This window comes from Lepidochelys olivacea, assembly GCF_965140295.1.
Source record: "Lepidochelys olivacea isolate rLepOli2 genome assembly, chromosome: 10".
NCBI lineage: Eukaryota > Metazoa > Chordata > Testudines > Cheloniidae > Lepidochelys > Lepidochelys olivacea.
The window spans coordinates 26,085,084-26,110,489 of NC_140420.1; the positions used below are offsets into that span (position 1 = coordinate 26,085,084).

General features: G+C 42.2%; 1 protein-coding gene across 1 annotated transcript in view; it reads right to left on the reverse strand.

The window, feature by feature from the left end:
- Positions 1 to 25,406, reverse strand: part of ABAT (4-aminobutyrate aminotransferase) — a 122,851-nt gene that overhangs the window by 49,704 nt on the left and 47,741 nt on the right. The window contains exons 3-5 of the mRNA XM_084641821.1: positions 10,891 to 10,988; positions 10,030 to 10,059; positions 8,318 to 8,435 (exon numbers count right to left, since the gene is read on the reverse strand). Coding sequence (XP_084497947.1) covers positions 8,318 to 8,435; positions 10,030 to 10,059; positions 10,891 to 10,988 — 246 coding nt within the window. The remainder of the gene's footprint in view (positions 1 to 8,317; positions 8,436 to 10,029; positions 10,060 to 10,890; positions 10,989 to 25,406) is intronic.

Here is a 25,406-nt window from a genome sequence, read left to right on the forward strand (position 1 = left end):
TCTTATTTGTACATTTTAGGTTTCACGTGCAAAGGAGTATGAGTTGTCAGGTATTTTTCATTATTAAGTTACAGAGTTTTTTGAGATCTTGTACCAAAGGTGATTTTATCCTAACAGATTTGTTTTCTAATTGGAATAATTTGTGTTTCAAATATTAAGCCATCTCCTTTTGCACATTCCTGATAGGCATCTAAGAACTGATAATGCTCCCATTACTGTGGTAATTACATGCAAAATATGGTGAAGACTAGAACAACTTAAAAAGATAATTAGCGTTTAGTACACAATTTGAGAAACAAATTTCTTAAAGGATCTGGACTACATACACCAAGACATATCTTTCATGAATGCCATCACCTGACTCCAGTAATAAGAACATAAGAACAGCCATTCTGAGTCAGACCAAAGGTCCATCTAGCCCAATATCCTGTCTTCCGACAGTGGCCAGTGCCAGGTGCCCCATAGGGAATGCACAGAACAGGTAATCATCAAGTGATCCATCTCCTGTTGCCCATTCCCAGCTTCTGGCAAACAGAGGCTAGGGATACCATCCCTGCCCATCCTGGCTAGTAGCCATTGATGGACCTATCCTCCATGAATTTATCTAGTTCTTTTTTGAACCCTGTTATAGTCTTGGCCTTCACAACATCATCTGGCAAGGAGTTCCACAGGTTGACTGTGCATTGTGTGAAAAAATACTTCCTTTTATTTGTTTTAAACCTGCTGCCTTTTAATTTCATTTAGTGGCCCCTAGTTCTTGTGTTCTGAGAAGTAACACTTCCTTATTTACTTTCTCCACACCAGTCATGATTTTGTAGACCTCTATCATATTCCCCCCTTAGTCTTATTAATCTCTCCGCATACGGCAGCAGTTCCATACCCCTAATCATTTTTGCTGCTCTTTTCCGAACCTTTTCCAAGTCCAATATATCTTTTTTGAGATTGGGCAACCACATCTGCATGCTGTATTCAAGATGTGGGTGTACCATGGATTTAAATAGAGGCAATATGGTATTTTCTGTCTTATCTATCCTTTTCTTAATGATTTCCAATAAGCATGGCATATGTGCTCCAGACATATATTTCAAATCTAAGGATATACAATAAATGAAAAAATCTTTCATACATACTGTAACAACTTTTTGCACATCTACAAGTTAAAAGAACATTAAGGTTGTAAAGTCAAGCACTTTAACGTTAGCATTAATTCTGGCATTTCCTATCTACAACCTCAATTTGGCCCCCTTGTTTTATGCATTATGCTACAATTTTTAATTACATAATCACACACTATATTTTCCCCAGGACCCCTGTCTCATGTGGCAATTTTGTGATGTAGATGAATGGGAGGCTAGCATAATACCAAACTCATTTTCATTTATACAAATCCAGGGTCAAATCCATTTAGATTAGATGTTGTTTAGTGCAGAAACACACAGTGTCCCCTAAAACCACTGCTACTTCCACATTAGAGCCAACTAAATTATTTCCCAAAAGCGGCCTCAGAGAGAAAGCACGGCAATTGTATTAATGGGAATAAGGTGCAAGTAGTGAGGAGTTCTGGAATGCTATACATTTATTAAGGTGCAATGTGCAAAGCATGTTATTTGACAACATAATTGCAAAAAGATTAACTCAAAGATTTAGGACTTTACAAATGCTGCAATGACTCAAACATTGCTAAATTATGGATTCAGAGAAACATGAGGTGGTGATTGAATTATCACAATTTCTATACAGGGTATATCTCCTAGCTTTCTAGTTACCCCAGAACTTTTTGCTGGTGCTCTTCCAACAGAAATATTTCCTTAAACAAGTCAGAAGTAACATGTATACAGTGCAAGTACACTGATCACTCAGTGGTCATAAATCTGCATTCTTTGCATTTGTGCTTCGATCACTGCCTGATTTTCCTTTCCACTGAAATATTTCTCAAAAGTTAACCCAGTTTTCCAGAGTCTGACAACTCCATCCTTCAGTTCCTTGCCCATCAGTCTGCCTGCCACCATAACTTTAAATCAGCACTACAGCCTAATCTTTTATGCAGCTTTATCATATTAGATTCCACAACTGGTTCTTTGCTTCCTTTTCCAATTCTTTGTGGATTGAAGTACAAACTTAAACAACAAAGAAAGAGGAAGTTACTCACCTTGTGCAGTAACGATGGTTCTTCGAGATCTGTGTCCCTATGGGTGCTCCACTTTACGTGTCTGTGTGCCCCTGCACCTTTAATCGGAGATTTTTGGTAGCAGTGTCCCATTGAGCCCACGCATGTGCTCTCCCTCCCTTGTGGTCTGCCTCGAGCCTATTTAGCACTGCATGAGAGAACACCCCCCTACCCCCCACTTCCTTCTCTAACACAGAGCCCTATAGAGAACTTTGAAGTAGAGGGGAGGAGGGTGGGTTGTGGAGCACCCACAGGGACACACATCTCCAAGAACCATTGTTACTGTACAAGGTGAGTAACTTCCTCTTCTTTGAGTAGTGTCCCTATGGGTGCTCCACTTTAGGTGACTCCTGAGCAGTACCCACCACTGGAGGCTGGGACTTCAGAGTGGAGTCTTTTACTACTCCAGAATACTCTGGAGTCGAAGATAGTGTCAGCAGCCAAATCTTCAGTGATCGCATAATGTTCTGCGAAAGTATGGGCAGAGGCCCAAGTCATTGCTCTACAGATTGCTGAAATAGGGGTATCCCTACCGGATGTGATTGAGGTAGAAACTGACCTTGTGGAGTGCATATGGACTCTGGACAGAAGTAAGTTGTGCTCTTGATAAGTAATTAATGCAACTAGAGACCCATTTTGATAGTCTTTGAGGCGATATCACAGTGCTTTTGGATTTTCTGTGGACGAAAGGAAGAGTTCAGGAGATTTCCTGAAGTCCTTAGTCCTGTCCAAGTAGAATGCTAATGTCCTTCTAATATCTAGCATATGCACAATTGTCTCCCAGTTGTCACAATGTGGTTTTGGGAAAAAACAGGGAGATGGATCTGTTGATTCATATGGAAAGTGCAGAAAAAGTAGAGAGAAACTTGGGATATGTCCTTAGAGTTACTTTGTCTTTAAAAGAAAAAAAAAAAGGCCGTGAATGATGGATGTGTGATCAGGGCCACTATTTCTCCTATGTGCCTAGCTGAGGTGATGGCAATTAGAAATGCTGTCTTCATGGACAGTCTGTGAGAGAGAACAAGTTGCCCTGGACTCGGAGGGAGGTCTAGTCAAAGCCAGGCTGGAACAGGTGGTGTCACACGGGGGAAGAGATTCCCAATGCCCTTAAAGAATCTACGCATTAGTGGGTGAGCAAACACCAAGTGGGAAGCCATTTTCGCCACAAGATGTATCTTAAGGGAGCTGAGTGAGAGTTTAAAATGTAGTGCAAAATCAGAGGGAGGAATGATGAGGTTGGGTCTGTGTGTTTGGAATGACACAAACTTGGAGTCATTTCCATTTTGTAGATAAGTATGTCGAGTGGTCAACTTGTGGTTGTGTTGCAACACATCTTTCCACTCATCAGAGCATTCTGCCTCTAAGCCTTGGAACTAAGAAGGAGCCAAGCCTGGAGGCGGAGGACCCATGGGTTGGGGTGAAGGGTCAGCCCATTGTTTTGAGAGGGCTGAAGAGAAACAGGAGGGCATATTGCCATCTGTGTCAGGTAAGGAAGCCAGACTTATCATGGTCAAGAGGGGCAATCAGAATAACTCTCGCTTTGTCTTGTTGAATTTTCAACAGAATCTTGGATAGAGTAGGAAACTGGGAAAAGACATACAAGTGGTCCCTGTCCCATGGGAAGATGAGGGCAACTTCCAGTGAATGTTTCCCAAGACCAGTCCTGGAGCAGTAACAAGGACCCTTTTTGTTCCATTAAGTAGTGAAGAGATCCATAGGCAGGGTTCCCCAAAGGGCGGATATATCTTGAAGCACCTCTGAATTCAGTACACACCCATTGTTGTGAGAAAATTCCAACAGACTGTTGGTTGTCACGTTCTGTATCCCTGGTAGATAGACAGCTGAGATGAGCACACTGTGATGGGTGCATCAATTCCAAAGTTTGAGTGCTTTCTTGTAGAGGGAGGAAGATCTGGCAGTTCCTTGTCTGTTTATACAAAACATACAGGTAACATTAAGTCCATCATGACCTTTGTGTGTTGGTTTTGAAGAAAGGCAGAGAGTGTGCACAAGCACTCCTGACAGCACTTAGCCCCAAAAGAGTGATATGGAAGGTCACTTCTGTTGAAGGCCATTTGTCCTGAACCTTGTTGTTGTGTAGGTGAGCTCCCCAGCGTATTAGGGAGACATGTGTACCAGGGTTGTGAATGTGAGTAGTGAGAGGAGTGCTGTCACTCGTACTGCATCAGGTTGGTGCTGATAAAGTCCAGCCACTATACCGAGATTAGTATGCCACTACAAAGAAGAGAACCTTGGAGAATACCCTGTGTGGAGCAGTCTGTACTGATAATGATCCTGCCCCAAAGGTAAGCAGTAGGAAATCTCCTGTACAATGGTTGTATTGAGATATGGAAGTAGGCACCCTGTGGTTCAGGGCTAGAAATCAATCTCTTTGCTCTAGAGCTGGTCCTAACTTCTGTGAAGTAGGGTAAGGTGACTTCTGAGTGGCGTGACAGGTGTACAGATGGCAGCTGATGCTGTAAGTTATCATTGTTCAGGCCCTCGACCAGCTCATCAAAGGTGCTTATAAGAGGCAGTTTGAGAGATCACGGACTAGGATGTAGACTGTTCCCATTTTTGAGCCCTGGGCCTCTTAAACTGTGGCTCATAACAGCATTGAGATGGTGGGTATTGAGAAGATTGTGACCTGACGTCTGGTTGAGAGGTATATCTTCTCTTCTGTCTCACAGTGTAGATTCCTAAGGAGTGTAATGTGGTCCGAGAATCCTTCAGGATGTGGAGAGAAAATCTGTGTTCTCCACAAAGAGTTCAGCCCTCCAAACTGGAATTCTGTAGCTCTTTGGGCAATCTAGAGAGATGTAGCCAACAACCACAAAAACCAGAACCCGCCTCAGTACCACTATCATGGAGACTGGGTGGGCAGCTGTAACAGCTACATCAGGTGGTGTCTCTAGGACCAGTCTGGCTATTAACTGACCGTCTCTAAGAATGGTCTGAATCTGTTCTTTTTGTGTTTCCAGAAATGTTCCAGAAACATAATGGGTTTCCCATGATTAATAAAATTGTATTTTGCCATGACAGTTTGGTAATTTAGGACTCTAAACCGTAATGTTGTCGATGAATACCCCATCTTGCCAAGGCTGATCGTATGGAGTTGACTTGACATTATGTTGCTTGCTTCGTGCATTAACCACATCCACTATGACTGAGTTAGGTTGCAGCTGTTGAAAAACAAAGTCTGCCTCTTTGGGTAGAGATGTAGGGTTGTTTTTGTTTACACTCTGTTGCAGGTTGGTGCGATGGAGGCTGGTGTCTGCCAGATGACTTTGGTAGGATCTAGAATCACCTCATTAATTGGGAGGACAATTCTAGATGAGAAGGTGGTGTGCAGAATATCCACCAACTTGTGATGTGTATCTGCCACATCCTGTAGGGGAATCTGCAGCTCGTCTGCCATCCTCTTGGTAAGATCCAGAAAGTTCCTAAAATCTTCACCTAGTGATGAGAGGTGGGCAGCACAGCCTCATCTGGGAAGGATGGGGAGAAGTGTGCTGGAGAGGTAGCTTCCTCTTTGGGTTCTTTTTTCCTGTTCTGAAAAAACTTTCTCCTGCCCTGGCTCAAGTGCTCTGGACAGCCAGGCTGTAGCAAACCATCTGGTGTACTCTCCCTGAGAGACACCGGGGATGGTCGCGACATGTGTGTACACATCACCGAAGAGTTACAATATGGCCTTGGGGGATAGAGGGAGGAAGGCAGGCATGGGCGGTGGGCTTACCTCAAGGGGCCCATACCGCAATTGTAGGTTGGCTTGACGGAATTGGGGAGGATCCTTGTCGTGTGATGGTGGGCCACGATGAGGGGCTAGGGAATGATCTCCTCCTGGCCAGTGCCAGATTTGTCAGTGGGCAAGGGCCGCTGACTGGGGTATTGGTAGTATACAGCCTGGTGCCAAGGGCGATTCTGGGTGTCGGGATGTGCTCGATACCGGGGTCCTGGTACCACGTAATGGGGATTGTGGTTCTTCCCTAATCATCAGGTCTCCAGGGTACCAGAGCTCATGCAGTACCATGGGTTCATTTGGTACCACAAAGGAGTGTCTGTGGACATTGTCAGTACCGATAGTTGGGCGGAGCACTCCCTAAATGAGAGTTTTGTTGTGCCCAGTACAGAAAGATTGTTGGTGCCACTATTTTAGAGATGGTACAGTAATTGTCTCTCCGTGGGTACTGAGGCCACAGGTCTCCAGAGTATCAGAGCACGTGTGTTACCATGGGCTCATGTGGTATCACAGAGGAGTGTCTGTAGTGTCGGCAAAGAGTTCTGTGGCACCTTATAGACTAACAGACATATTGGAGCATAAGCTTGTGTGGGTGAATACCCACTTCGTCGTGTGGGCTCTTCTATCAGGGCCTGAGCCTCTCCTCAGCTCCCCCACGCCTGCCCAGCACTGCGCTGTCCTGGGTGCTGGTCTCCTTTGCTCAGGAGACAGACCTTCTCCCTTGAAGGTCTGGGAGAGACTGCCTGCTCCCTTCCTGGGCAGCCTTTATATAGGGCCTAGCCTAGCCCTGATTGGCTGGCTGTAATACTGGCCCTGATTGGCTCTCTACAGGCCCTCCCTGATTGACTGCCACCTTGCGCAGCCGCTCTGGCCTGTTGTAGCCCAATCTGGCATGGTGGTGGGGCACCGCCACACCTCAAAGTCCAATCAAATTAATGCAGCCTTCGCATCTGGAAGCTACATATATGGACTGTTTTCAAAAGAGGCTATGAAATGGCAAACTTTTAAATTAAATGTTTTGACAACAATGCTTAGCTCTTACATGGTGTTTTCCATCTTCTACAATCGTTACAAACATTAAACAGAAATGCTATCTGCTATTTCAGTCCCAGTTCAGGTCAGCAATATTAAGTGGACCAGCAGCCATAGAAGATGAAAGTGGTGTTAAAATACTGAATTAATTGCGTCCAAAAGAACCTTTATTTTAGTGAATTTAGATGAACGGTGCCAACTTGACAGCCCTAGATAGCACACTCTTCCATCCACTGTATAATGCAGTAGGGGTACAGCAAGCTTTCCCTGCACTTCCCATCAATGTGCCTCAGTAGTGGCCCAGATGTACCACCTAACGATGGGAGTGAGGTTCAGTTCTCATTTCCATTTAGCCTCTCTGCTGAGAGTGTCAACAGGAGGACAGTTAGAGGTAGTTTCTCCAATGTAGACACCTGTCCTCTAGGACCTGGGTCAAGATCAGCAACCAGTTGGCATATGCTAATAACTTTGGTTAATGCATCTGACCTTTCAAACTGGAGGGTAAATACTTCCTCTACTATTCTAAACCTCCAGACTCACTCCCCAGGTGACCTTTTACAAAAGTATGTTAGGGGACCAAAACAGCAAGAGAAAGTAGTCATGAACCTGACTATTGGCAATACAAGACTTGATTTAAACAACATCGTTGGATTCCCTCAAGTGTAATGATGTGCAAACATACCTAGCAAGTCCATATAGGATGACCTAGCTTAAATACTTTAGAACCAAATTGTTTCAATTGCTGTGATCAACATAAACAATGTACAAAGTGGGCTAGCACTGATCAGGTACATGATAACACCAAGGGAACTCTGCAGGGCTAGCCCCACAGTATGCCAATAATGTATTTCATCACACAGACTCATAAGGAACTAGAAAAAATGGATTTCAGACGCAACATATTTGGTATCTACAGAAGAGAGATGTGAAGATAAGAATGCCTTCAAATGAATGTGTTTTGTCTGCAGTTGGAAGAGGTTGAGTGGGAGGACAGTCTTTGTCTCAGAAGGGCAGCTGTGTCTTTAAGGCAATATGCTTGCTCAAATATTGCATTTAGGCCATTAAATTTAATAAGAAACTTGTTTTAAAAGTTATAGAACCCTCCACCCCCCGTGATTCAATCCAAGACTAATATTATGGCTCCTTTTGGGTCCCAATATATGCTTCAAGTGAACCATGTGTATGAATCCTAAAGCAGATCCTCCAGCTATATAGAGATGCAGTTATGGAATATAGAGCAGTGAAGCACTGTGACTGCAATGAGGCATACATGGTGTCAGCTATTTCACTGTTAATCAATCAGCTTCTCCAGCAGAGATTGAGAGAGAAAGGAGCAGTTCCATAGCAAACCAAGAGCTTTAGCACAATCTGGCTCTTACCTATTGGGATGGATGAAATCTGAGAGTAGAGATCCAGCATGCGATTGCCATCTACGTCTACAAGGTAGTTCCCTCGGCTCTCTTGATAATTGCAAAAAAAGTGCACAGCTTCTGCATTCTTACAGGAAAAAATAAACCAATAAATCTAGTAAGTGGCAGAATATTCAGTTCAATCTGGAGACAGTAAATGGGGGACATATACAGTAAAACCTTTTAAAAAGTATTGCTAGAATACAAACATACACATCTCTGTTGTATGGAAATTAAGTTTACTGTAGCCTCTTACAAAAATGGGATTTTAATAAGAAGTGCAGTAGAGACACAGGAGGGAACAGAATGCAGTACAGTATTTCACACCTCCTCATCGAAGGCTCTCAAGGTGTTTTACAAGCATCAGTGAATTAAATGAAGATAATGATTTGCCCAAGGTCAAATACTGAGTCAGTAGCAGAATAGAGAATAAAACACAGTATTCCTGACTCAATCTGTTCCTCTAATAATCCGCACACACACACTGTGTGCATGTGGTCTTGCATGTGCCAGTTGGTGAGTAAAGTTGAACTGCAAGGGTATGGTTTCTGCACATAAATCAAGTGTGCACATTGCAGAATTGCTCTTTTGGTCAAGGAAATATATAGTTATACTGACATACTTTTAAGATCAAAGATTCCTATGCTCATATCCTCTGCTTAATAGCAATTAAAAAAATCACCACATTCAGTCAGAATCCCTAAAGAGGTAAATAATAAAAAATAGGGTACACTGACTTCACAAAACATTTCAGCATTTTAAAACTGTTATAGAGTTATTTTATATTAAACATTATACAATAATTTAACCATAAAATACTACTGTCACAATTCAGGGCAATTACACCTGTATTCCCCCTTCAGTGGCCCAATCCCCTGTGTTATTCCCAGCAATGACAGTCTGCCTAAACAAACCTGCTTGCTTTCTCTTCAGACACTGATAACAGACTTATTGCTACAGTTATAAGTAACATACAGCTCTTTCTAAGCAAGCCTACTTTATTCTTAAGGTAAAAAGCATTACAGAGAAAACATCATAAAAACAATAAAAGAACCTACACACATGCTAAGAAGCTAACCAGAGACCACCACAACTCTAACACGGCCTCAGGCAAGAGCAGTCTTTCAACACCCCACCCTCGGGGTTTTCTTGTGGTCACAAGTTCATAACAGCTTCAGCTCAGAACAAGCACACAGTTTTATAGGCCCCAGTAAGTCAAGTTCTTCCAATCCTTCCCTAAGGATGTGGCCTGCTGTGGACCAGAGGTCCTTTCCATTGGCTGTCACTCTTTGGAGAGGTCAGTTTGAACTAGTATGTGTGTGTCCGGGGGGGTGGAGAAATGGCTTCAAAGGCTGATCATGGAGGAAGTATATTAGCATCCCCCTCCCTATTTGAAACAGTACATACAATGCCACAGTAACACATACACAATTGCATTTGTAATACAGTTTACCCCAAAAGGTATTAACCCCAATTCAGTAATGTTTAACTTTATTCAATAAAGTTTATCTTCATTCCATGAGGTTTGTTCAGGATATCATAGGATATTGTTAGTCTGTTACAACTACTCCTAGATTTAAATTTTTTGCCTAGTTTTGCATTATGAACCTAAAGCTAGAAAATCTGATTTTAAAATGGAAAGGCTGAGAGATTGGCAGCAAAAAATAAACTTGATGAGTTACCTGAATTCCATTTAGCTGTTTCATTAACTCCTGAAAGAAAATAATAAAAAAATCAAGAGCATGATAAACATAGTTTGTACACTTCAACTGAACTGCTTTAGTGATTTCTATTAAACACTTGACTCCGTCAGAAGGAAATAATGTCCAGCTACTTGAAACCCTCATGTCACTTACAAAACTAAAGTATCAATTTGTAATCAGCACAACCAGTTCTGTGCTGGGAGACAAGCAAATACACTTTGCTCTCCTGCAGATGGGAGGTTTCATTAGATTCACTTGCTTCTAATTCTTAATACTAGCAGCAGACATTAAGAAACCAGGAGGTTAGACACAAAGGGCAAAATCTCCTCTCTGATCAGCCATTGAAAATCTTTACTCAGATACTCTGCCATCTCCCCAGCAGCTCCTTTAGTTGCCCCCCCCAACATTTTGCGGGCCCTGGTACAACAGTACCACTTGCACCATTGAAGTTACACTATTGAAGCAGAACTTTACCGGTGAGATCTTTCATGCAGATCTGGGAGGAGAGTTTTGTCTTAAAATATTTTGACAGACAGACAACCTGACATTTGCCTAACTCTTTTCGTAATCTGATCTAAGTGTGTGCACAGTTATTTTCTTGCTGCTGGGAATTCCACCCATTGGTGTTCTTTAGTGTTGTTTCTTCCATTTTAGTCTGTCATTCTGGGGTCTTGAAAGAAAATGGATTCTCTGTATTGTGTAATCATTTATTTAGGATAACAATAATCTTTAGCTCCCGGTTTTTATATATCAGGCCTGGTACTGTGTTTTGGTCAATCAAAATATGGCTATGGGGGTGGGGGTGTGTGTGACTAAAACCACCTCACTTTGTGAACTTACTCTGGACCTAGGCCCAGGAACTTCTGTCTTCATTAACGGTCCATCATAATCAAAGTCCACATCAATTTTAGCTGCAGTTTGACTGATCAATCTGTGCCCTGTAAGAAATAAAAACAATGAAAAAACTAAATTACAAACTCCCCCCCAAAATAAAAATATCCAATTCTTCTTCTTTATAAGAATATCCAACAGCTGAGGACATCTGTGTTGTACTCTGTGAAGAAAACTTTCAGGGCCTGATTCGGATCTTGTACCAATATAAATTAGGAGCAACTTCAAGGAAGACAGTAGCATTATCCCAGTACAAGTGAGATCAGAAATGGGCCTCCCTAGCTCTTCACTAGAGAAGAGGAGACAGTCTACTGTTTAGAGAAGGGGGAATGGGAGTCAGGAATCTTAGGTTCTATTTCCATCTCTGTTACTGACTTGATGTGTTGTTACATTGAGCAAGTTTATCCGTGGACTCCCATCTGTAAGATGGAGGTGATTCACTACCTGCAGAAGCACAGTGACCATTTGAAAATTCCCATGAAATCCTCAAATGAAAGGTCTTACGGTATGCTTAGTAATAATTCTAAGGATGTAAAAGAAGATGTATACCTCAGAAAAGAAAAATGGCTTTGTTAAACAAATGAATACTGCATGACTAAGACAGCATGCACTGCAGCTCAGAGAGCTGGGTCATACTGTGGTTATCTTTATTCTGACCTATGGGTAGACTGCTGCTCTGCAGCCATGCATGTAATGGAGGAAAGATAACAGACCTGACATCTCTAATGAAGCAGAAAGGCAGAAAACTACCATGCTTCATCAGTAATAGACTGCTCCAGTTTTTTAAAGGAACTTCTGAAAAATATAGGATTTGCGTGTTGTTTTAAAGGATGTAGAAAATAGCTTTTTCTGTTGTCCTCACCAAAACTGTAAGGTTTAATATTCAAGAGTAAAACAGTTCACAAGATACAATCTAAGCGGTATTTCCTGAGTAAAATCTGAGGCGTTCACATGTGATGAAAAAGAGCAAGGCAAATCTTGTAGGATCTTAAGGTTTTTAAACTTACATCACATTCAAGGAAACATGATCAGTGGAGTTTCTGGTCAAGGGTCCACATTAATTTCCTGTACGTACTGACATGGACACAAAATATTCAGAGTGCTAAAGTACGTAATAAGCAGTACTTACAGACCAAAAGTGTTTGCAAACTTTGCAAATCTGATACTGCTAACTGTTAGCAGTGAGATAAGTGTGCTTTACATTTGTGATGCTCCATACAAATACTAATCAATCAATCAATCAATCAGTCCTTACCAACACAGTATCCTCCTCTTACACATATCAGTCCACAGATTATTTGTAGACCATACCCCTAAAATCATTCCATCAATTTGCAGGATATATTCCAAAATGTTTAATAAATACCAACTTCCCTAAAAATAGCTAGATCATATATACATACATGGGATTTTATCCAAGAATACTGACAACTGTCACAAATACTGAGAATTACTTCACTGAACGTCTGATGTAAAACATTAAGTGCATATTCAGAGTGAGTATAAAATGCATTTGTTGTGAATTTTTCTATGATCCTGTCAGAGGGCAGATTAATTAACTGCAACAATTTAGCACTAGAGGATATTTAAAGCGATACATACTCTGAGGAATCCCTCACCATGTTCAGGGATGCAGGCCAAAACAGTTTAAATGTTACATTTTTCCAGATTATAATTTGACACTTCACAATTTAAAAAAAAAAATCACTTTATTTATTTATTTATGATATCTCCCGTCACTTAAGAGCAGGGTGCCTAAAGTCAAGAAACAAAGGGATGCAGTACCAAGGTAGGAGCCTGAAGGCCACACATGGGATTGATTAGTTTCCCATCGGAAACAGAGTCTTTCCACTGTCTTTATTAGGAGTTGGATTAGCTTCCAGTTCCTAAACCCTCCCAGTTCCCAAGGGGCAAACTACCCTGTTACACTTGGACCTAGCCATGTTAAATTCTAAACATGCATGTTTGTACTCCCCATTTAAGTAGGATGGGCAAGGAGAGTACAGATGCCAGAGCATTATCAGGGAACCAAGAAAAAAAAAAAAGACAACAAGCTTGTCTCTGTACTCTTCAACTACAGCAAAATTATTAACTGTACAACCAAACTAACATTCTCATCCACAATTTTTGGCTGCACGGTACCCAAGGGCCATTCCCCAGAAAATTATCTCCTGTAAATTAATCTCAATTGGTGTAACTGATTCAGCATTTTAGTAGCACCACACCTATACCAGGTCGATACGTGGTAAATGGACACTAGACGGATTCATCAGACCACAGGTAGAAGTTACCATTCAACAATATCACATTGAGTGCCAGGAACAGATCTGCCAATCACCCCTAAAGTGAAACACAACAGAATGTACCAGAGCTCCAGAAAGATAAACATATGGGAAGGCAGGCAAATGCCCAGGTATGTGGAAAGCATCCTGTAGCAGAGTGCAGTATTATCAGCTGTCTAACCCTCTACTTTTCTGCAGATAAATTATACTGTGGAAAAATAAAACAGAATTCCACAGCTCACTTTCCCCCACAAGATTTTAGATTCAGAAGGGGCTTGAGAAGCTTATTAGAGTCATTTTGCTTGAAATAAATATTTAGTAAAAGAAATAATGGAAGGAATCTCACATCTGCAATTCTCAGCAGAGTGCCTTTGAATTTTGAACAGAACCATTTGGCCAAGATTTTCAGAAATGACTTAATTTTATATGCCTCAGTTTTTGGGTGCCCAATTTGAGACACCTTAAAGAGGTCTGATTTTCAAAAAGGGGAGAGCACCCAGCCTCTGACTGGCAGCCACGTTTAAGTAATCTCTAGCTGAGTACTCAAATGCTGCTCACTTTGGAAAATTTTGGCCACAGACTACAATTATTCTCATCAGTTTTAATCCTGAGTGCTACACCTTAGTTTAAGTGACAACACCATAAGGAAGTGCATTATTAATGAGCTTTGTTTGGAAAGCAATGTCACTCCATTTTTGTGCCATTCCTGTTTAGCAGTGGTATAAATAGTGGGCTGCATGACAAAGTAGTTTCATCAGAGAAGTTACTGGATATAAGAGTTCTGAAGCTCATTAAAAGCAACACAATTCATAGCTGATAAGGGCTGTACATTTAGTAGCTCAGCTATAAAGTCAAAAAGATTAAAAGGCAGATAAGAGACTAAAATAATCTTTAATTCTGCCCTCAGAGAATGAGATCACAATGTATCCTATGACACAAATTTATCCTCTCTTCCTCCAGCTCTGCAGTTTTCATTGGCAGATAGCTCTATTTCTCTTCCCTCAGTCCCACCACACCATCCAAACATCTATTTGCTGCCTTGGTCTCTCCTTCAGTCTGAGCTGCCCTTTCTCTCTGTGCAGGAACACATCACCTATTTCAAAGACAAGATCCTCTGCAGTCTCCCTCCCCAATTCCCTTTTCCTCCTACCCAGTGTCACTACACCTATTCTTATTTGCCTCAGCCTATGTATCCAATCCAGTTTTTTACAACTTTCAACAAACAGCCAATTAGCTAATGAAGATAGGAAGGGTGCGTGTACAGGGATTCAAACCCCTTCACGGGGACATAGTACTTCTTTTCCGCCTCTTTGGATGTGGGTGGAATGGAAGACGGGGACTCCTGGATGGATGGGCAATGCGACCTGGGCCGGGGAGGGGATGACATTGAAGAGGTTATCTGAGTCCTCAGCTAGCTTCTCAACCTCCAAATTAGATTGGCAGCCACCTTCTTGAGCAGGGCTTGGTGCTCCCTGAAGTCACCAAGGGAGCTATTGGTTTGTGAGGGCCCTGCCACCACCTCATCCAAGGATGACGAGGACGACTGCACCGCTGGAGGGTGGGGAGCATCCCCTTCCTCAATTGGGGACCGCTCTGCGGCCTCCGGAGCCTCCCGTGAAGCTTCCACATCAGACTCAGTACCATGCTCCGACTCCAGTGCCAGCTTGTCCGAAGCGATGGGAGTAAGGTGCCAGCATAACAGGTACACCCCCACAGGTTTCAGTATTGCCACTGGGCAGGCCACTGCCCTTGACACCATGCTGGTGCCACAGGTGCCTTGGCGGGTTCCCGCTGGGAGGCAATTCCCCTTTACGGGGTGTCATAAATATAAAGGGAAGGGTAATCATCTTTAAAATCCCTCCTGGCCAGAGGAAAAATCCTTTCAGCTGTAAAGGGTTAAGAAGCTCAAGGTAACCTCGCTGGCACCTGACCAAAATGACCAATAAGGAGACAAGATACTTTCAAAAGCTGGGAGGAGGGAGAAAAACAAAGGGTCTGTGTCTGTCTATGTGATGCTTTTGCCAGGGTCAGAACAGGAATGGAGTCTTAGAACTTAGTAAGTAATCTAGCTAGGTATGTGTTAGATTATGATTTCTTTAAATGGCTGAGAAAACAGCTGTGCTGAATAAAATGAATATTCCTGTCTGTGTGTCTTTTTTGTAACTTAAGGTTTTGCCTAGAGGAATTCTCTATGTTTTGAATCTAATTACCCTGTAAGGTATTTACCATCCTGATTTTACAGAGGTGATTCCTTTTTACTTCTATTAAAAGTCTTCTTGTAAGGAAACTGAATGCTTTTTCATTGTTCTAAGATCCAAGGGTTTGGGTTTGTGATCACCTATGCAAATTGGTGAGGATTTTTACCAAACCTTCCCCAGGAAGTGGGGTGCAACAGTTGGGAGGATTTTGGGGAGAAAGACGTGTCCAAACTATGTTTTCTCTGGAACCCAGATAAAGTTTGGTGGTGGCAGTGGAAGTCCAGGAGCAAAGGGTAAAATAGTTTGTACCTTGAGGAAGTTTTAACCTAAGCTGGTAAAAGTAAGCTTAGGAGGTTTTCATGCAGGTCCCCACATCTCTACCCTAGAGTTCAGAGTGGGGAAGGAACCTTGACACGGGGGAAGGGCCGAACTGGCCCTCCAACCTGGACCACTGCCTTTCTGGTGACCAGGGCGAGGCTGTCTGATTCTGTCAACTGACCCTCGTTGGCGACCAGTACAGAGAAGGTGAGGACCAGTGCCTGCCTGAAGAACAGTACCAGGGCCCAGCGACTGGTACCATGACCAGGAATGATCCTGTAATGGAGGGAAACTGATGGCTAGGAGACCTGTGAGGCGATAGTGATTGGCACCTTGCCGATCACGGGGATTGGTGCTGCGACTCCGGAGTCCCATGTCTTGTTGGTGGCGACCATGGAATCAGAGATGTGAGACTCCTGGCTGGAGACCGAGGCTGCAGTGCCAGGTTCCTGGGCCATGGCAGAGGGGAATGACGCCTGTGGTCCGGGGACACTCCACTGCCTTTTGGGGTGGTCCCATAACTGGCCTGACCATTGGCACCAGTGTCTTGGCAGGATCCGCTGTGCGGCCAGTAGTCTGCAGTGCTGGTCGGCCTAACTGTTCTTTGGCCACCGGCCCTGCTTCAGGAGCAGATGGTCCGCTACCGCTCCATGGCCTACATGGTCCAACCACAGTGGTACCCCCAAGAGCCTCCGTAGCGGACACAAGGCCTAACACAGGTCCTTTGCCCGAAGTTCCCTTCTTGTGCGGTGCCAGTGGACCAGTCGACCTAGACTGCTTCTTCAGTACCAGTGAGGGGGAATGGTTCCAGGCATACTCTGGTGCCGGCAGTGCACTGCGTGCCGAAGCCAAAGTACCGGGCGTGGAGTCTGAATGTGAGGGCTCCGATCTTGGGTGCAGAGCGAATGTCAATCATTCCTCAATCGAATGTCCCGCTCTTTCTGAGTCCAAGGATGAAAGTTTTTGCAGATCTGGCCCTTGTCTTTTCTACGGGTTTCCCCCAAACACTTTAAACAGCTATTGTGAGGGTCACTGATGGCCATTGGCCGGCTGCACTCAGAACACGGCTTGAAGCCTGGGGAATGGGGCATGCCCCGCTCTGGGACAAAGTCTCAGTCAGGACTCTAACTTTTACTAAAACACTTAACAACTAACTAATCACTTAACTAAACAACAAAGGAGAACGATCTAAACAATTAAGAACCGCTAATGCTCTTGCCATGCAATACCAGATGCTCCAACCAACCATCATGGGCGGTAAGACGCAACTGAGAGGGCGTAGGCCCGGCGGCACCTGATATACCACCGCATGAGCATGGCACTCCAGAGGGCCCCACAGTCAACCCTGTGGATATCGCTAAGGCAGAAACCTCTGACAACTGTGCATGTGGTCGCACACACACCTAGAATGGAATTGGCATAAGCAAGCACTCGAAAAAGAAAGGAAAGTTTTAGGAGTGTTTTTAAAGTTTAGAGATACTACAGAAGAGTCAGACTATGACACCCTTTGCCACATTAAAAGCATCTTGAGCCATGAGTTGCCCTACTGACTTCAGTGAGACTACTTGTGTAGTGAGGCACTAGCCAATCTGTTAAGTATTGTAATCTTGCCCTTAATAATAATAATATTCATCTGAAAAATTTTCCTATTAATCTCAGCCAGACTCTCCGAGTAAATGTACTCGTTCTGAAGGCCATTCAAGTTTGCTACCTAATTTAAAAATCAAATCATGCTCAGAAAAAAAAAAGTATCCTTCCTTAATGACAGATACATTACCGTTACCCCAATAACGCACTCCCCACTTGCAAAATGGAGGGGGAGGGGAAGAACATTTGTAAAACACCCTGAAAAGACTGAGAGCTAAGTATTCTATCCATCCCTTGGATTTTTTTTTTTTATTTATAATTGTTCAATAAAAAAAGTCTATCATCAACTCCATGGGCAAATTCTGCTCTGGATGGTGCAGCAAAGGAAGCAGAAGGTGTTTCCCAGTGCATCCTCCTCAACAGAAATCCCACCAGCCAGGACAAGAGCTACACAGTGGGGAAGCTATCTGGAGTAGTTTCTGCTGCTCCCCTGGCTAGTGGTTTTCACAGCATAAGTCACTAAGGATTCATTTCTTTCAGCAGCTAGATTCATTGCACAGTAAAATTGATCTACACTAGACTGATTTTCAGAGGTTCTGAGCACTTTTGAGAAATCAGGCCATATACTGAAGAAAACAGACTGGGAGCAGATTAAGAACACCTTACAAGAACACTCACATCAAAAGCAATAATCCATAAGTAACTGTGCATATGTGCACACACACACACACTCACACTCACTCTTTGAAGGGATCAGTGTAGGAAAAAAAAGCGTACATTACAGCATTCTAAGGAATACTGAAAAGAAAAACAATAAAATACTCAGCAGAGCAGCAAAGAACTAAGCAAGGGTCATTCCCACCCCTTTTTGTTGTTGGTATTTATGCAAAAGTTCCTGTGAAGTAGACATTTGCTAAAGGCACGTAATAGTACTTTAAAAACAAGCACAACTGTACTGTGCAGTGCTGCATAAATTTACGTTGCCATAGCTCATGTGTCTTATTGTATGAATAAACTAAATCTCTGGCACACAGCGCAGGAATTATTCAACTGAACTGAAAACATGTTATTGCTCCCCAGTTAACATAACAGTCTTCGTGCCTTAACGGTGATTTCATCAAATTAGAAATGTTGATCAATTTGTGGAACAGTTTTTTTTTTTTTTTTTAATAAAACCTTTTCAGGAGCAGTTTATCCAAACTATCTTAATTTTCAGTAAGTGCTGGTGACCCTGAGCCATTTGAAAATGAGAAACGCAAATATCAATTTTCCCCATTTGTTTGCTGTCATCTGCAATATATTACACTTCGTTTTCCACCAAAGATAAATAACTTTTAGGCTGTTTAACAGATATAATATACAAACACATTTTTTACTTGTTTTCTAAAGAAGAAGCCTACATATCTAGTTAACAGAGCACCTGAATTCATGAGAACCTGTGTAATAGCAGATCTGATTTATTACTCTCTACTATTTCATAAGGAATCTCTCCCCGTCTCCTTATCATTTCACCTCCACCCCATCCGCACCCCCGACACCTCTTTGAAATTGAGAAGCTTTGCCATATGCAAAACAATAGATGCATGTTTCACCAGATCAAAGAATCTGAAGAGAATTCCCTTCTCATCTTGGGTTGAAAACTGAAGAGATGTCCGGGGTCGGGGGGGAGTGCGGATCCTAACAAAGCCTTTGGTGAATTAGTCCCAGTTTGGCTTCAGACAGATATATTTTCTGACTATCAACACCGTACATTTGTTTTAACCTCTCGCCACTTTGAGAAAGTGGTGGGCAGATTATGGGTGCACAGTAGCTCACACATTTTCTGGCAGTGCCAATAGATATATTCTTTCAGCCTTGCAGTATTCCATTTACCCACTTACATAGGGTATGTATTTTTATTTAAAAGGGAAATAAACAAAAATGTTAACTAAAGTAAATCAGGAATCTGTGCAAATATACATTCATAGCAATTCTGAAAGGTTGATTTGCTGATCTTTTGTGTCTCAAATGAATATCAGTCAAGTTCTAGAATAAATTTGCATAGGGAAATAAGAAAAGAGCTCTCATCTTAACAGCTAGGAAACAGATTAAAATACTGTCAAGATGGCTCAGAATAGCACATTTGCATATGGCTCAGGTCAGCTCCTACAACAAGACCTGTGGACAGATGCTCAACTCATGTTAATGGTCAAAACTCCGTTGAAGTAAATGAAACTGTGACAATTTACACCAACTGAGGAATCTCCCGCCAAGCTTGTCTGACACAGCACTCTTGTACTGAAAGAAGAGATACTGATGCTGCACTGTTAGAGGTGATGACCATCAGATGATGTGTTAAATCCAGGTCCCTTCTGAAGGACGCTGTCCAGACAAAATTTAAGGAGCCCAGGCCGCATTGTAAGAGAGTAAGAGACAAAAATTTTCTGTGCAAACAAACATTCCCACTCATGTCCAAAAAGGTGTCAGTTATTCCTGAGCGCATAATGGTTTACACATTGACCCACATGTTCCCAGCTTTATTGTTATCTAAATTGTAACAGAATGTTGGGACCCCTCCAGGATGAAAAGATCCACATAAACCCATGTTTTCTACTACAGGCAGGCCCAAATGGATGTGCTGTTATTGGGGCAAGGAGATCTCAATTTAATAATATACCTATTAGGCATCAAGTATCAGAGGGGAGCTGTGTTAGTCTGTATCCACAAAAACAATGAGGAGTCCAGTGGCACCTTAAAGACTAACAAATTTATTTGGACATAAGTTTTTGTGGGTAAAAAAACCCACTTCTTCAGATACAAGTGAAGAAGTGGGGTTTTTTACCCACGAAAACTTATGCCCAAATAAATCTCCTTGTTGTTTCTACTTAGGCATGTGGAGATTAACAAATAGGCTATGCAAAAACAGGATAAACTCTAGGAAATTTATGGCTTGTTGGAACCCTGTCCAACATACTGAGCTAAAAGTCTTTGCTCTCTGTAACTGGTCTTATATCCAAGTGAGTAAGGACCTACCAGATCATTACCTGTTATGTTTAACGTTATGGTTACTTTTAATGAACTTTTGTACTATATATCCAAACGAGAGACACTGAGATTATAACCAGTCAGATCCCAAACTACATTTCCCAACCAGTGTGATATTTTAATATTAATGTAACCTGCAAAGGGAAAGCAACAGGAGTGCTGGGGTTGCTCTGAAAATCAGGCACATAAAATGGAAGTGACCTATCTCTGGGCACCAGGTTTTGAAAAATGTGGCTTCTGTCCTTAAAAGGTAGCTGTAATTGTATGATTGAAAAAAAAACAACAAAAAAACAGTTTTAGGTATTTCCGGCTCCCAATTGGTTATTAATACTGTCTTTATTATTATAGGATGATCAAACGTGAAATGTCATTGGGGTTATGTTACAGCCTTACTCCTCAGAACTAGAAAGCATCCGTGTCTGAAACCTCCCTCAACAATCTCATGTACTTTGCATACTTATGCTGATCATTTGCCAGTAGCAGACTAAGGCCTTGTCTACACTACCAAGTTTTGTTGCCAAAAACTGCCCTTTGGCGACAAAACAGCAAGAGCGTACACACTACAATGGGACTTTTGTCACAAAAAATGCCCAGTTTTGGTGACAGAAAACTTCCACCTTTATGAGAGACTTTTGTCTTCTCCCCTTCATTTATTGTCGACAAAGAGCCAGTGTAGACACTGCTGATTGTTTTGTCGACAGAACTGGCTTTCACCAGTATCCCACAATGCCTGCCCCGATTGCTCTCCTCAGTGTTTTGATCTCTGCTGCCCTGCAGGCATGCGCCCCTCCCCTTTCAAAGCTCCAGGAAGTATCTGTGTGCTGCTCTGTGTGGGAAACAACAAAGAGCAAATCATAGGAAAGCTCCTGTTCTGCCCTGCACTAGGAGCACAGCAGCAGGCAGACTGCTGCTGCAGGGGGAGGGGGACAGACTGCTGCGCTGCTTTGCTGTTCTTCAGCACAGACAGCTCACAGAGCTATTCATGATGCTGCTCTCGGCAGCTGAGGGGGCTGTGGGAGAACTCACGCAGAGATCAGCTCTTCCTTCCCACAACACTGCACTGTTGGATAGATACCCACAGTGCATTGTTCACACTGTTGATGATGGTGTCCCCAGTGTGGACATGATCTGTCGACAGAGGGAGCAAGTGTGAACACACTTTGGCGATTTTTGTTTTGTCAACTTTTGTATGTCGACATAAGTTTTGTCAACAAAACTTGGTAGTTTTACCATTTATACTCATGTTGTTACACCAGTATAACCGCCAGCGTAGACACTTTATATCTGGTATAAGAGTGGCTTTTTTGGTTTAAACTTCTCCCAAGGTGACATAAGACGAACAAAAAAAAAAAAAAAAAGACCACTCTTCGACCAGAATAAGAATGGCTGTGCAGTGGTATACTACTGGTATACTAATGAGTTAAATTCACAGTTTAGTTTACACCAGTATAACTTTCTTGTGTAAAAAAGGCCTACCTGTAGCTGGGTTTGTAAATTTCATCCAGTGGGCCAAATTCATCCACTGACTTTTGTAAAATGCTTAGGAAATGTCTTGATGGGCAAAAAGAGGTACTTTCTTACACTGTGTTAGCTTATCACGATTGTAAAGCCTTCTGTACGCTTGTTATGATGCAGGCTATTTCTCTGAAGTTGTTAGCTGCTCCTGTTATAGCTGTAGATATTTAGCCTGAAGTGTTAGCCTGTGAACAAGCATTAAGAGAGCTTTTCAATCATGTTTGGCTAACATAATATGACAGCACACTTTTTGCCTGTCAGACAGGGCCTTGGAGATCCTCAGATAAAAGGTGCTATGTAAATATAAGTATTAGTACTAATATACTGTATAATTTGTAGAGAATTTTCTAGCAGCAAAACAATCTGCAGTTTAAAGACTGTCAGTATATTAAGTTAAATTCCACCCTTCTTACTGCTGGCTTTTCAAACTTCTACAGAGCCCATTTATTTTGCTGTTAAATATGTCAGCAACATTAACAAATAAGCATGGTGTAACATTTAATGTAACAGGGATGGCATCATTTGCTTCAGGAGAGAAAAGGGAAGTTGTTTTCTGCTCTCTTTTTTTATTTACCACCATCATTCACCAGCCTTCTCTCTCAGCATTTCTAATAATCATACTTAGGCTTGGAAGGATTAGACTTTTATCAGTAAATGTTGATAAACATCAATTTCACTGTATACACATAAACCGACGAAAGATTATTTCCATCAGTAATCAAATAATCAAAATTTACAGATAAGCAAAGTAAGAAAAGGGCTGCTTGAAAACTTATTAGAGTTTGATTTAAGGCTGTGTACTTTGTATATTTGGACACATGATGTGGACAATTTGTGTTATAATGGTTAAAGCTTGAACTTTTTATTCTCAACATCTACTGTCATTAAATAAATACCATTCCCCTCTCCCCCCCATTTCCCACGACTGTGAAAATTTAAATAGATAAAAATTGCTTAATAAACTGATATTTTCCATCAAAAGTAACAAAATGAAAGTCAAGTTCTAACAAGTGTAACAATACTTCACATTACTATAGAAACTTCCAGCCAAAGATCTCAGACATTAATTAACAGGTGCATCCTTTTAATAGCCTTCCAGTGTCATCAGCAGTGCAACTCCAACCCTGTGGTTCTGGTGAAAGGGCAGCAGTGATGGAGGGAGCTGTGTTTAGTATAGGCCTGCAGAGGAAGTGCTTACCCTTGAAAAGCCAAGAGGAAGATGGGTGTAAACACCCACGGTTCAATTCTGGTCTTCACAGAACACTGATGTAAATCAGCAGTAACTTCACTGAAGGCAGTGTAGTTAAACCAGTGTAATCAAGAGGAAAACCCAATTCAAGGAAGGAAGAGAGAAAACTGGGTGTAGGAATAAAAACTTATTTTTAGGAATCCTCATCCTTCCCTCCACAAGAGCATGTGTAGTGAGAGCTCCTTTTCCCCAAAGAAGGCAGACTGTCTTTCTGCATTGCCACATGATAGCAGTAATATTGCATATCATAACAATGCATGCAGATCTATTACTGCAATATTCACTGTCTTACTTCATTGTGTTTGATAAAAAAAAAAATAGTTAGGAGCTGGAAGGCTGCAAGGTAATACAAGAATGATTTTGATTTACCAATCTCTCTCTTTCAGCCACTGGAAGCAGAATCCATTACTAAAGGATCTTGACAGGGAGATGCAATAGGCCAGGCTATCATGAGCTGCTTGGAGAATGAACACTGCTATTGCATCACACTCTGCAAACTGAGCCTGTTTGTACAGAATGCTTACAGCGTAACATTAGAAGCCAGTAAGTGCAACAATTCCATATGAGGTGGCTTGTGCTTTGGTACCCCCTCCCTCACTCAGGGCTAGCTGGGAGTAGGGAAAGAATTCCCCACCACAGAGAAACACAGAGACCTGATACAAACAGGCTGTACAGTGGAAATGCTCACCTCAAAGAGCAAGGCAACAGCAGGTGCCAGACCATGACAAACCTGAGAAAGAGAGGGCCAAGATGAGTAGACAGCTGCTCATGAAAAGTATGTAGTATCAGTGAGGACTACAATGATCCAAACACCCTGGAGAGCAATGGGAACCACAGTCATGGCTATGTCCTTTCACACACTGAACTGGACACAAAACGGAACAGCAGCTCTATATTAGAACTGCTCTAACCAAAATCACCTCCCCCACTCCCTGAGATGAATGAACTACTGGAATCTGTCTCAAGATAGGAGAGAAACAGGGTGCACAATGTAAACTGTCCCCTAGAAGGTAAAAGGGACAAAACCCCTAGACTGGAAAAGTCAGCGAGCCTGTATATACCCAGGGATCCCAGACCCACTGACCCCACCCCACCCCACCCCCTGGCAGCACAAAAGTAGAGCACTTAGAAACCCTGTAGTTATAACAGACACTAGGACCAATTCTCCTCTCACATTAATGTATACCCGGAGTTACTTCACTGAAAACAGTGGAGTGACACCAGCATAAGTGGGAGGAGAATCAAGCCTGAAACATGTTAGTGAGAGTACAGATCACTCTGTCCCAGCCCCTAATTTGTTCAGCATTTCACTTTAGGCACCTCCCGTACATCTATAAAAAACAAAGAGCAAACTTTAAAAGTGCAGGGCAGGGGAGGAGGAAGGGGGCAAATATTAATATAGACAAAGGAGTAGGACTGACAGTGAGGAATCATCAGGGCTTCTCATTTTACAAGCAATCAATCAAAGATCAATAGTATCTGAAAGCCCCACAATCTTTCACATGTTTATCCTCACAACATTCCTGTGAAGCACAGAAGTGCCATTATCCCCATTTTACTGACGGGGGAATGGAGGCAAAAGGAAAGTGACTTGCCCAAGGTCACGCAGTCAGACTGTGGCTGAGCAGCGAAATGAACCCAGGTCTCTCAAGTCCTAGGTTAGTGCCCTACCACTGGATCATCCTGCCTCTCTACAACTGCTTTTTCAGTAAAAGAAAGTGTGTGTGTATGTGTGTGTGTATATATGGCAGAAGACAGTGCTCATACCTCAGTGAGTGTGTGCATCTCAGAGCACAGCAAAAACTCTGCCAGTGCTAGTGTGAAGTGGAACAAATATTTAGACTGAAGTTACCAATTCCGATCAATTTGCAGTGTGTTGAACTGGTGACCAAAACAGAATTTTATTTTATTAAGAATCTAAATCACATGCAATCCAGAGAGGAGAAACCACCTAGAGCCACTATTGTTTCCATAACATAAAAGCACTCATACACAGATTCTCCTGCAAGTTATTCTACTGACATTAAGACAGGATTACATATATTTCATATAAATCCACACATCCTGTGTGCTCAATCTATTTTGTTTAAGTTGTTAAATCTGCCATCTTTTCATTTCAGGGATAGAAACTACTTTTAGGGACAGCCATCTTGAGATCAAGTAGTGAAGAAACATAAGGGGAGACCGGTTAAAAGTCCTTTTTAAAATAACCAATATTTTAATGGGTGTTTTTAAATAAATACTTTAGAAACCAAAACAGAATCTTAAAAGTTCAGCTTGCTTTTCAAGTTA